General features: G+C 36.0%; 1 protein-coding gene across 17 annotated transcripts in view; it reads right to left on the bottom strand.

Moving 5' to 3' along the window:
- The window catches only part of SYNE1 (spectrin repeat containing nuclear envelope protein 1), a 290137-nt gene that overhangs the window by 221400 nt on the left and 55273 nt on the right, over positions 1-13464 (bottom strand). For 14 of the 17 annotated variants that reach the window (XM_058021621.1, XM_058021620.1, XM_058021626.1 and 11 more), the window contains exons 4-8: positions 8852-8947; positions 6938-7021; positions 3409-3429; positions 3024-3116; positions 1224-1402 (exon numbers count right to left, since the gene is read on the bottom strand). In XM_058021621.1, coding sequence (XP_057877604.1) covers positions 1224-1402; positions 3024-3116; positions 3409-3429; positions 6938-7021; positions 8852-8947 — 473 coding nt within the window. The remainder of the gene's footprint in view (positions 1-1223; positions 1403-3023; positions 3117-3408; positions 3430-6937; positions 7022-8851; positions 8948-13464) is intronic. The other 3 variants (XM_058021624.1, XM_058021638.1, XM_058021637.1) reach the window with 1 other exon arrangement.

The raw sequence follows: 13464 nt of genomic DNA, 5'->3' as shown, positions 1-13464 counted from the left end.
GAGCAAGCAAGCATCCTTTCAGGACACTAAGACACTAAGGTAGTCTTGCCATTGGGAGGTTCACATAACTGTAACTGAGAACAGCTTCATTCAAATCTCACTGTGATCAGTGAAACACTTTCACTGACTTTAAGGAAGTAGCCCTTGCAAACAGTGTGAAGCAGGCCCAGGTACCACTAGGCATCACTCAGCTTCTTTTGGCATATTTTATCAACTCTTCCCAATAAAACTGACAGCTTAATTTATGAATCTATTTTCCTTTTGTCTGTTTGCATGTCTGGAAATAGAAACTGATCACTTTCCATTGCCAGTGTCTTACCAACAACAGTGCAAAGGAAGAAATTCAAATTAGACAGCACTGCACTACGAATTACTGTATTCTACCTATGCATAAGTCTGAATCTTTGCAATTACATTTATTTTCTCTGAGGCATCATCCAATAACTGACCATTTCCCCTCTATATTTTGCACAATTGATGTCTTGAAATAGCAGTGATTCTTTAGTTTGAGCAAATAAATCCAAGTTATTTTACATCTCTGATTTTCTTAGTGTGGAAACTATCAAACTACTACAGTATTTTTGATATAATTTATGAGAGGGTTAATGCCTTTTTGAAAGCTGAAACAGCATGGGATAATCTTACAGAATAAAGGAAAAAATTATAAAGTTAACTAGACATAGCAAGAAATAACTCCAAAATAACTTGGGTTAGGAAAAATGAAGATTCAGCAATTTGTGTAATAATATTTAAAATGTATCAAGAAACTACAGAGGGATATACATAACTTTTCACCACTTTCCTTTCAACAGCAAGTTGTTCCTCCAAGCTTTCACTGAGGAATGCTTAATCAGAGTGGTACTGGCAGTGTCACACCAAGAGTTTTGGCAGCAGGACTAATGCACTGTCATTCAAACATCTAATTCCCCTTTCAGCTCCTCATTCTGTCAGAGATAATCCCATTCATTAGTCACAAATTATAAAATATGATTGCATGCAAAATTAATGTAAATCATTAATTATTACTTGATTTGTTGTATGGTGGTAACATTTAGCAGCCTCAGCTATCAAAAAGAATGTGGTGAGGGGATCTATAATTATATATAGAAGAAGGTACTATATAAATAAAGAGCAAAAGGATGATCCCTGACTGAGAGAGCTTAGAATGTGAGCAAAAAGCTTTCACTTAAAATATAAAATCAGTTAATCTGTAGTTTACTTACTTTGCTGCTGTGTACTGTAACCATTTTAACAAAGCCTTCCTGGCACTTCCTTGGACCTTGGTTACCACCTTCCGTTTGCTTGGGGGACTTGCAGTTTCTGAACTGACAACACTTTCCACAGAAGAAGCACTGCTAGACAAGGGCTGCAGCTGTGGGAGGTTGCTTGTAAGCTCTTCAATCTGCAGGGGAAAAAATGTGAATGAACTCTTTGTAGATAACCTTCTTGATTCACACCAGTTTCTTTAATAATTTCCCAATACAACTGTCTAAATAAAGTTGGGCAGAAGCTATAGTTAACTGTGTTTTATTTAAGCATACATTACAGGAGCTGTAGAAACGCTAATGTGCCCAGGTGATGGTCTTAAATTCAGAAGCACAAGGCATCTAACAATTATTGAATTCACATCCTACAGCTAGAAAAATATACAAGTGTGTCATATTATCTATTATAGCAAATTATCATCACAACAGAAGACAATACCTTACAGGTAGTTTAACTTCAGATTATAAAATAATCTACTAATTTCAGAAGAGTGCCATTCAATTAAAGAATGGCAGTGACCTCATCTAGATAGTTTTTTACTTCCTGTTGTACTGTTGTGGCATAAATTCAATTGTATAAAAAGGTACTTAGAGGTACCTTGTGATGAAATAGTGAATGTACTGCAGGCAAAGGGCATTAAAAGTGCTTGCTGAGGGTGTAAAATGGTAATTATGCTTTTCATCAAATGAAAATATTAATTTGATTCTTTCAAGAACATTAATTTGACTAACAATTTCGTTCCTCTACATGATAAAGCTATATCCAGAGGAAGTTGCAGGATTTTTTTATGCTGTCCTCTTAAAATCCAAAGTTGTCACATCACAGAATGAGTCTGCCAGAATGAGAACCACAGCTCTTGTGGAATGCTGTTTTCAATCATGTTAAAATTATGTATCTGCCTGTGAGAACTAAAGGAAAGGTCAAAAAATGACAAAAATGATGCAGAGAACTAGAGTCTCAGTAAGACTGAGAAACACAATCTTCTCTCTTCATTTCAATGAGCTATAAATTAAAATGTCAATATCATTCTGACTAACTTTTATTCTGATGAACTCTGAACTACAAAGGCATCAAAGTGGTTGGTGCTGAGAACAGCATCCCTGAGACATCACAAGGGAGCCAAAGAACCCCATAAAGAAGAGCAATAAAATTAGTTGTTATTTTGAGTGCTGAACAGTGACTCACTTTGTTAACCCATATGGACAGGATTTAGAAGCCAGTTTTACCTCCCACCTAACTTCAACAGAATGCAAGTGATTTTTCCTCTACAAATTCAACCCACTCTCAATCTACATGATTCACAGCTAAATTTCATCCTTGCAAATACCTGCATCTGCCAGTGAAATCACCATGTTTACATGTATGGTCTGAGAATAATTACTGACTGACATCCAGTGCACCGTAATTAGATGTTCAGCACAGTCACCACTGAGGCTGCTGAAGATACTCGTACCAAGAATCCACAATTCTATTCCTTTCCACTTTTGCTATGTTGTATTCTTTAGAGAAAGCAGAAGAATAGGCTTCAGTGATGAAGGAACTCTGCTCTAGACAAAGACCAATCTATTCCACAGACAAGCATCTAATTTTATGCAATGTGAAGCACCATCACTTGTTGCTTCATTCAGGATCACATCCTCAGTAGATGACAAAGTGACTTAGCTACAGTGAAAGCCTGGAACTACATCAGTTCATATAAAGTGATGATCTGAACAATTGTTTGAGCAAGTGACTCTGAAGTACAAAAAAAATAGTACCTGAAAATACAAAATTATGGTCCACACCAAGCCAAGCACAATAGAAGGCCTCCCATCAGCAATATCAGTTGAGTTTATGTTGACAAGCTTAATCTATACAGAAAAGAAAATGTGTTACTACCACACACAAAGTATAGCAATTAAGAAATGCATTTCAAATAGGTTCTATATTTGAAATGCATTTCTGCAATCAAACAAGATTCTCAGTTAAAAAAAACCCAAATATTCAATAGTGCAATTTCACATTAAGACAATTATAATTTCACATTTAGAAAGGTTTTGCAGATAATGGAAAACTTTTAAGACCGATCCATGCTATTATATGTAGAAAAAATAATTTCAAGCAGAAAGAAAAATAAAAATTAGATAGAAACACTGTACAAACCGGAGATCCTCTGTATACGGACTAGCATGAAAAGCAAAAGGAAAAATATGACACAAAAATAAACTTTAAATGATTAATTTTTAGGTAAATGCATTAATCCATTTTTAATGTAAAGAAAGCACATTTTTGGCCAATCTTACAATAAAATTTTACCAGGAGAACAAATTAAATACTCTGCAACAGATTTTAAACTATGCAGGGTTTTATTGATAAAGTTCTAAACCACGTGTAATAAAAAAAAGAAAAGTGAGTTTAAAAATAAAAATGTAAAAAGGAAAGGGGTGGAAAAAGCATAAAAAAAGAAAAGGGAAGAAAGAATACTAGGGTTCTCCTGCAAAGAGCATTTTATTGTAAAGGATATCACAACCACTGATTAAGGCCCCTTTGTGAGAGAAGCCTAACAATAGCTCTTTTGAAAATAGAATGGGAAAAAATTAGTTGTCCAAGGTCAAATTAAGTTTTTCAACAGAAATGGGAACAGATTTCATGACTATTAACTCTCAACTGCTAATCTACAGTCTGAATAAAATACCACCCTAAAATAAATTCATAAGATAGATGGAAAAAAAGAGAGAAATGTATGATAAAGAAAAATACATGCAGATAATGCTCTAGGAAATGAGATAAAAAAAGTAATATTGGAAAGTTAGCAGCTATGTTAGTACCTATTTCCTCAGCAAAACTAAGAGTCAGACACCAATCACGATAAAAATATGAATGACTGCCAAAGTGCCCATCTACCACAAGCCTGTCCAAGGACAAAGGTTGTAGATAAACCCTGGTGAGCAGTCTAAAGAAAAGATGGAGAATGACTTCAAGCAACATCATTTGTCTCTCCGAAACAGAGAAATAATTGTATTTTTCTGAATAAGCAGTTGGAAATCCAGTAGATAATGTCAAGTGCAAACAAAATGCTGTCCGGACCTCTAAGTTTTTTTCCAAATTAAATCTGCACAGGCTGCTTTGGAAGAGGCACAGCAGAAGTCCCTATAGCTCACATTTTTAATCCTCTCCACGAAGAAGTCGACAAAACTCTAGGAAAAATGACATTACTAGTTCCTCCACCAGTCAATAAGGAAAATTTTCCATTCCTTATCTTAAAAAAAAAAATTCTCTCAGCTGGACCAATTCCAAGAAAAGCTTTTGTTTTTCTAGAAAGTGAGGTTATTTTAGTATCTATTACCAATGGAAGACTTACATGGACTCAGCTAAAGCTTCTGATTAGGCTACTGTTCACAGAAGCACAGTCTATCTAGCCTAGTTATTGAGTTACCTTTATTTTATACACCATTAAGATGGATCCAGAACTACAAAGAAAATCAATTTTGTCCAGAATAGTATCTGTTAATTGTAAGCTGTAGTTCATAGTGTAACAGGATGTCCTAGGTTACAATATTAAGATGCATTCTATTCCCATCCTCAAGAGCTGCTGAAAACCAGGAAGGGCATTGCTTCTTCCTTATCTCCTGTTAATGGGCCCATCAATGTCTTGCCTCATGACTCAGAGATATAACACCTTCCAGGAGCCATTTCTGTTTATTGGGCCCACCACATGACTCAGAGAATCCTATCAGCCCATTGTGAGATGCTCTACCCAGGGGGGAGGAGTTAAGCATCCTCACCTAGATATAATCTGAGATTTGGGATAGAGCAGTCAGTCTTTCTACTGGATTGCCAGAGGAATAATTGTCTTCTCCACTGGATCATCAGAGGAAGACCATACCCCTTCTACAGGATCACTGCTCCAACAGAACCACATTTGCCACTCCAGGAGGACTGCAATCCAACTGGACTGCTACCAACACCCAGACCAACAGGGTGTCAGGTTGTATTCTGACTTTGTCACTGGTTTTTCTTTTGTATTATTGCATGTATTTTGGTTTTCCTTTTCCTAATAAACTGTATTTCTGACTTGGAATCTCTCACTGGTTTTGCTTTCAAACCAGAACACAGGAATATTAGCAGAAGTCTCTTTGGACATTGAAAACAGGAAGTTGATTAAAAGTGTAATAAGGTTTGTTCATGGGAGAGCCCACAGAGGAAGGACATCCTGTCTGTGTTTGTTGCCCTTTGGTTACAACCCAGGGATGGCATCCAGCTGCTGAAAGGGCATTTGTTGTCTGAACAGTATCCCCACCTCCTCTGGGAGGAGAAGGGTGACAGGATGGATAGAGGCATCCTTTGGGTTGGATTCAGCTTATGGAACACTGCTATTGGCCACCCTGATTTGCTGACAGCCTGCATATTTCCAACTCCCTCTAGAAGAAAATCCGGGACATTAACGCAACTACTAAGATGAGTCCGCACAAAAATCCTGAGACAGCAGAAGGAAAAACACAGAGCTCTGGCAATCTTTCCTGATCCTTGGCAGGGCCAGTTTTCCAGCTGCACTGCTATAATATTTGTGGGATCCAAGAAGGGTAACCCACCACGCTGTGACATGGAAACTAAGGAAGTGCGTCTCTTTTGCTCTTCACCCCAGCCTTGCCTTATGCCTTGTATTAACAAACTATACTTCCTCAGGTAGGTAGATTGTGAGCTAAAATGGACTTTTGCATCAGAAATATATTTTTCTTTGCTTTGGTTATACATTTTCAATTTAAAATCTTTCCAATTTATTTTTACAGGCATCTGCTAAGATTGTTTCCCATATAACATAGCTGCAATTAGGTCTAGATATCAGAGAGTCAAAGGCAGGGAAAGATTGCCAAAATCCAACAAATCCCAGTGAACAGTATTGTGCAGACTTAAAATTCATCAGGTGTAACATCTGCATTGACAAACACTGAAGTAAAATGCAGAAATTAGGGGACAAAATACCTATAATCTAAAGAAAAAAATCCAGATCTGAGTAATTACAATCCAGAGAGAAGTCAAAAAAAAGGGTAGAAATACATTGCTTTTTTATGATATTCAGCTAGATGAAAATGAGTTTTAAGTTTTCTTCTTTTGTTAAATTTTTTTTTTCTTTTCTAAAACAGCCACAGCACCAACTGCACCACAATAAATCCAGGAATTAGCCTGAAGTCCTGGCAAGCTAATAAGTTTTCATATCTGTATGAAAACTAAATTTTAATATTCCCTAAATTTTCATATCTGTAATTTCAGGGAATAGATTTTTCACATGTAAAATCAAGTGAAGATCAACCAGAAATCTATTCTTTAAATTATAATTGAGTGTCTCTCCTGAACTGAAGTTCATTCTTTGCTGAGAACAACAACAGGAAAGTAGAGATCATGAGGAGTCAATAAGCACATTTAAAAAAAAAAAAAAAAAAGAAAATCCTCCAAGGTGATTGATTATTAATTTAAAAAACAAAAAACACAAGCTTCACCCTATGCATTGCCACATATTAGTGTTGGACCTTTTTTACTCTACAGCAGCTTTTAGATATTGTGTAGAAACTGAAGACTGCATACATAGCTCAAATTTTGGAGAATAAAACCAGATGGGTGGATACAAATAATATCCTTATGGAGACAAAGGGAAAAACAAAGTAAAACCAGGGCTAAGAGCTACCATACCTACCCGTCTACCTTCCAGAAACTTTAGAGCTGTGCCAATGTTGGCAACCCAGTGAATTCGCTTCAGCTGACGCCCCTGCTCACAAGGCTTAAAGAGAAAGAACAGATTAAACTCCAATCAGATTTATGCCTGTTTGCTTCAAAAACTGAACTTTCAGATTTATTGTCAATGGCTTTATAAAAATGCTCCTTGGAACAGTGAAATTGTTGAATTGTACCTTTGCATGTACATCAGAGGGAGGACTGACAGATACAGGGGACACAAGTGTGATAATGCCATTATAAAAAAGTTACATATGACTTAATCTCAGGATGCAAACTGTTGGCTTCGGTCCATAAACATCATGAAATCCGAGAGATTTTTTTCCCAACGCAAAATAACTATTTTTGTACACATGCAAACACACACATATATATGTGTGTGTTTACATACATATATGCATTTGAGAGAAGACCACATTCTCTCAGTGAAATATTTTTGCCTGCAATGTGTAAGTCAAAACTGTTGTTATTTTAAAATCAGTCTTCAATGGAGACATTTTACCTAAGATTTTTCATCCTATCTCTCTAGTACCTTACTGGCAATTAAAACCTCAGCCAAATTCCCATAAAGAATGAATTTCACTGAACTTGAGACATGTAGGCTAAAAAAAGAGAGATTTTCAAAAATTCAATCAAGAACATATGCTAGGTTTCTAATACCGGACAGTAGAATTAAATTCCCCATGGAATTTTCTACTGTAATGCAAATGTGCAACTATTGTAATTTAAATTCGTGTTCATGATGTTACAAATGGCTTTAACAAAGGCCTACGATAAATTCTGAATCCCTCCTGCAGTTTCTACAGGATATCATATGCTGGTATACATAACCTTTAAGTTTACCAGACATTATTCTTATTTTGGAATGTCTCTTGTCTTTCCCTAACTAATACAGGCAGGATACAATCCAGCGAATTTCACTGTAACAGGTGCCATCACTAAAATTCTTTTTCTGTTTTACTACTTCTGGTTTGCCACAAGAGGGAGGCTTTCTGTCTCAGACTGACAGAAACTGAAAGGGATATATTTCAATGGAGCAGAAACACATTGGAAAGTACGGCTTTATCCCATTTCACAGTAAAATCACTTTTGCAGTTTGATTTATTGTCTAATTTTGGGGTTCACCTGCAATCAAAACAGAGGTGAAATACGAAAAGGAGAGCAAACTGCCTGTATGTGAAGGAGCCTGAAGCCAGCTAAACAACAGACTACACTGCTTCTTCAGATGCTGCCACCTGATCTGCGAGCTGGTTTGGGGAAAGTCACAGCCCTTGCGCTAAAATAATTTCATTTTTTCCCTCCATGCACAAAACTAGCTTGCCTCCCAAAAGACAGCCTATTTGCTGTGGGCACACCATCCTCTCTTTACATAACTTGGCTGTGAAAAAGCCATTTGGCATCATTTAAGGCTCTTTACAGTAGCAGAGCAACTGTCAATGCAAATGGATATAGGCCCCCATGAAATTTGAGGAGCTTGTTTGAGGTTTTTTTTTGAGTCAAAGCAATAAATTTAACAGAAAAAGTCTCATTTTTTTCCAAGATGCACAGAAGTAACTTGCAGTTTAAACCCTGATTTTGTCATAGCGGTAAAACCCAGATGAACTGCAAAGACTAATACAAGTAAGAAGTTTTTAAGAGCTACATGGCAAAATTAATAAAAATGTGTAATAATCAATAATCAAGCATGCCTGCAATCATATGTAATAATGCTGTGTAATCAGATAATCTACTCAGTGAAAACCTTATTTTCCTATGAAGGAATAAGTTTTGTTACAGTAGAGAAATATAGAAACTTATTAGAAAATTGTACCCCACAGAAGTTATGCAACAATCTTGTATAAAGAAGTAGAAAGTTTTTGTAGAAGGAAGAACTTACCAACTTCTGCCCTGAAAGAACCTCCAGAAGGGCAATTAGCATTACCCCATCTTTGATATCCTCAAACAGGTCATTCACCAGCATGGGAGGATTGCGCTGAAAAGGGAGAAGGGTTCAGATATCATAAAGGCTCACCAGTACTGCACCCTAATATCAGTCTTCATGAACAGAAACCCAAAGAGAGTGGCTGGTCCTCTTCTTTGTATTTTATAATTTTTCATGTCAACATATCCTTTAACCACTGCTTTGCCACCACATTGTTTATTAATATTTCTGCCACAGGACTGTAAAATTTTGTGGATTTCTGCAACTGAAGACACAAAAGAAAAACCTCCTTCCCCCTGCAACAAGCAGAGAAATAAGCCAACAGCTGCCTCTGGTTCTACAAAGCACACACAATTTACAGATGTACTATTATAGTCACATTTCAATCCATCAGATTACTTCCCTTGTGTTAAGTATTTCACAGAAATTTCACTCTCTCATTCCAAGCAATAGGAGGAGCTGTATGAAGGGAAAATCCCTAGAGTAGCAGAGCAGGTTGAGTGATGCTGCCACTTCTCACAGCTGACAGTTGTTACACTGAGTTGCTGTATTTTCTCTCCTCTCCTCCAGCCTTGCAGGCTTTGGGTGCTGTCAGCACTGTCTCAGCTCCTACTTAAGACAAATTGCTAACCAAATGTGTTTACCTACACAAGAACAACAATGACAATACTCAAAAATATGTAAACAGATGATATTTTAGAAATTTCAAATAACAAGGTCACATAATGAAACTCTGTATTCTTAAATGCACACCAGTTTGTGGAATTATGACTCTCAGCTGGTCAGTAGTTTAATGATCATAAAATGTCTCCCAGAAACAAAAAGTTTAAACTTGGTCCAGCTGACAAATAGAATAGGCACCCTCCAACATCCATCAGCTTGTGAGAATTCATAAGCCTTATGATGATGATAATAATACAAATAATGATAATAATACTAATACCTGTTCATTCACTACAATTACAATGAGACTACAAAATTCTTGAAACTACTTTACGTTTAATAATTTACTTTTGGGGTACTTGTTAAAAGAAGTGCTTGCACAACAAATTATCTATTCTTCTACCTATTTCCATCTACATTTTTGTGTAGAAATAGAAATTTGAAATGATGAATCTAATAAATGAAACATTGCTTTTGAAAAGGTAAAACTGCAGTAACAAATTTGGAGAAAGAAAAAAGATTTCAGCTCCCCAAATTAAAAAAAAAATCAGCTTGGATAAAATATTATTTCAATAAAACATAACTTTGGTATAAAGTGAAAAAAAAAGAACTGTGCTGGAAGTAGACTTCATCTCAGATTTAACATGCTCTAATAGTCACACTAATAGAAGAGCCTATATTTTCATGTATATAAAATAAAGTAGCACTACAACTCATTATGAGGGTGTATTAAGTCATAGTTCTTTTTGATTTCCTAGCAAAGCTATAGATAATGTTCCTCCTTGGATCATGTTCTTCCTTAATATAACACCAAAGAAATCAATGAAGCAAGTGGGTCACTGAAGATTAATTTGTCCCAGTCTTGCATCACAGGCAGTTGATACAAATGCAATTAATTTTCCTCACCTTCTATGTTATCATTTCCTGTTTGAAGCTTGGAGCAGCTTTGGTTTTATCAGCATTACCACATGACAAAACACTGAAGAATTATGTGCTAAAGTAATTCAGCCATAAAGACAAGAGGATTACAGCAGCTGCCATCCTAATCCAACAGGAGGTGAAGGCCTGAAAAAACCACCTATCCAAATGCCCCAGTAGTGAGGTTTGTCTATTGAAATTGACTCTACAGCAATGAAGAGAGATGGGTTTCTTAGAAAGGGCAATTTAGGATACATTTAGTTTGAAGGGTATGTGAGATTTACAGTACCCCGTGATTCTGGTGCCCATAATGTGCTTGATAGACAACCTTTTTGAGCATAACACAGCTCTCCTCTCACTTGTGTGCTTTGGTATCCTTACTCACAAATCAAGGTAGAAGTCAAAATTTGTCTCATCCCAACATGAAGCCAAAAGTCATCTGGAGGTCATCTGCAAAGCAAGTCTGGGAAGCACTTCAGTTTTCCCCAGTGTATAGCTTCACTCTGTAGTTAAAGCCTCTGGTTACCCAGGCCAAACTCTTGCTCTGAACCACCAGAGTGGTGGTCTTGACAGAACACCACCACAGTGGTGGTATTGAGTGGTATTGACAGAAGCTACAAAAATTAGATTTACACCCAAACTGAGGCTTGGTGCTATGGCAAGGCAGTGAAAGCATCCCAAGCAAATGAACATCTACAGTACTTACTACTTGAATCAAACATCGGTTTGGGGAAAAACAGCTGTAGAGACAGCACTGAATAAGATGAAAAGCTGAAAAGAAAGAAACCATCAAGCAACAAAGCTGGTAAGAACTCCTGCTCTGAAGTGTGAGAATCACAATTGTCCTTAAGTCAGCAAGCTGAAATGCACTTTTTGTTGCTGGAAGGTGGCATAATTGCAAATTATGTGTTCAGCAGCACACACCATGGATGTTACATCAATAAAACTGGATCTTTACACCAATAAAACTGGAACAGAAGGCAGATACAATACCTGTGTCACAAGATGCCCTGTATAAGACCCCTCTAATATGGAAATTTAGTTATTTTTTATTATTTATGTAGACTGCCAGAAACGTTCTCAGTAATATGCTATGTAATATAATGCTTTACACTATCCTGAAAATGTTAACACCTAACTACAAGGAGGTTACAATCTCATCACATTTCATAAATCACCTTTTTTTTTTATTTAACTACTCTACTTTGGGCACATAAGCATGGCATGATGATTATTATTATTTCAGTCGCTGAGTTATATTTCTAGTGGCATATATAGAAAAAGAGTCCTCTTCTACACAAGTATAGATTTCAATCTTATTCCCTGTGTTGATACAAATGCTAGCTGATACTGAGAAGTTCATACATACTTATTTATTATACATGGACCACTGCACAGCATGGCCTAAGCTACTTAAATGTTTTCTAGCAGATCCTCCACTGATATTAACACATCTTCTGTTGGAATGGGTTAATACCTACTCCTTGACTGCACATATAATGTCAAATGAAGTGAAAGATGAAGGTAAACACTGATTACTCTTTTGCCTCCAGAAAAGAAAGTTTTGGGGCTTTTTTACGCTCTATTCACTTAGAATATATTGAAAACTTTTTATTGATTCAGACTTAACAACTTTTCACTTAGTTCCTTAATGCACTGCCAAAATACTAATTGTAAATCAGTAAAAGCAAGGAAAGAAAACTAACTTAAATTTTTGCTGTTCTAAAATGTTGAATGTACTTCAGATTTTGGTTTTTTGCACTTAAGGGTATAGCCCTAGCAATGCAATCAGCTGCAATGATCCTAATACACTCTGTTTTGAATGTTGGAAAGCCTGTGCAAAGAATTCTCCTATAATAGTAAAGAAAAACCTTCAATTATAAACTTTTTGAACAAAATGTATTGGCAAAAGTCAGAATATACTTCAATGAATAATGAGACATTAAATCTGACCAACTTATAAGGTGGTCCACACTATGATTTCAGGTGCCTCAGTACTTGATTAAGCTTTTTTGCAAGCTTCTTCGAGAAAGAAAAACAGCAAATGCAGATTAATGATCTGCTACATATTGCATTGCATGAATTCTACTAAAGACTCCTTTATTGCAGTTTATCCAACCACAATAGTGCAGTTTATAGTAATAATGATATTTAGGAACAGTCATGTCCCAAGGAAGGAATCACACTCAGAACACGTAAATTCACATGATCTGTAGGAGGAATACAAATTAAATAAGAACGAATCTTCAAGGCTAATAAACTAGATTTTTATAATATTAAATATTTATTTAAATAACTGTTTTAGAACTGATCATAAATGGAAACTGTGGAAGAAATGCTGTGCATAAACTCGTTGCTCTTAAAAGTTGTCTAATTTGCTGTAGTCTCCAAGAAATATTCTGAATAACCTAAAGAACTGAACATTGGTACATATAAAAAAAATTTGACTGATAAGCCTCAAAAAAAGATTTTTAGTAGACCTGCAATCTCTAGAAATTCTTTGTGTATGCAGTAAAATAATTTTTGTCAAATCCAAACTTCAGATATGGAACAAACATATATTTGCTAAGCTTTACTCTTTTATTGCAAGACTTTTTTCCTGCATTTAATTTCTCATTTGCATATTTTCTACAGGAATCTTTTCCTCACACCCAGCACTTAACTGCTCTAATGAATAAATCATACTATACAAATAACAGCATCTGCATCATAATGAATGCCAATGCAGACATTGAATACTATTTTTGCTACCTTAATTTTCAAATAATCTTTCAAAGACTGCTGGAAAAGTGCATGAAAATCTATCCACATGCATAAATAGGAACAAATCTATGCAACTGCTGAATTTGACTCTGCAGGGAAATACATGTGAGAACAGCAAGGACAATGTGAAATTTCCATTACTCTGTAATAGCTGGACCCCTTCTCTGGCAGAATTTACTTCCTAAATCCATAAGAATGTTTTCATAGTCCTTGCTGTTGGTGAC

The sequence above is a fragment of the Melospiza georgiana genome, chromosome 3, assembly GCF_028018845.1.
Source record: "Melospiza georgiana isolate bMelGeo1 chromosome 3, bMelGeo1.pri, whole genome shotgun sequence".
NCBI classification, from domain to species: Eukaryota; Metazoa; Chordata; class Aves; order Passeriformes; family Passerellidae; genus Melospiza; species Melospiza georgiana.
Note: the sequence above shows the minus strand (reverse complement) of the source record. Positions and strands in the feature narration are given on the sequence as shown.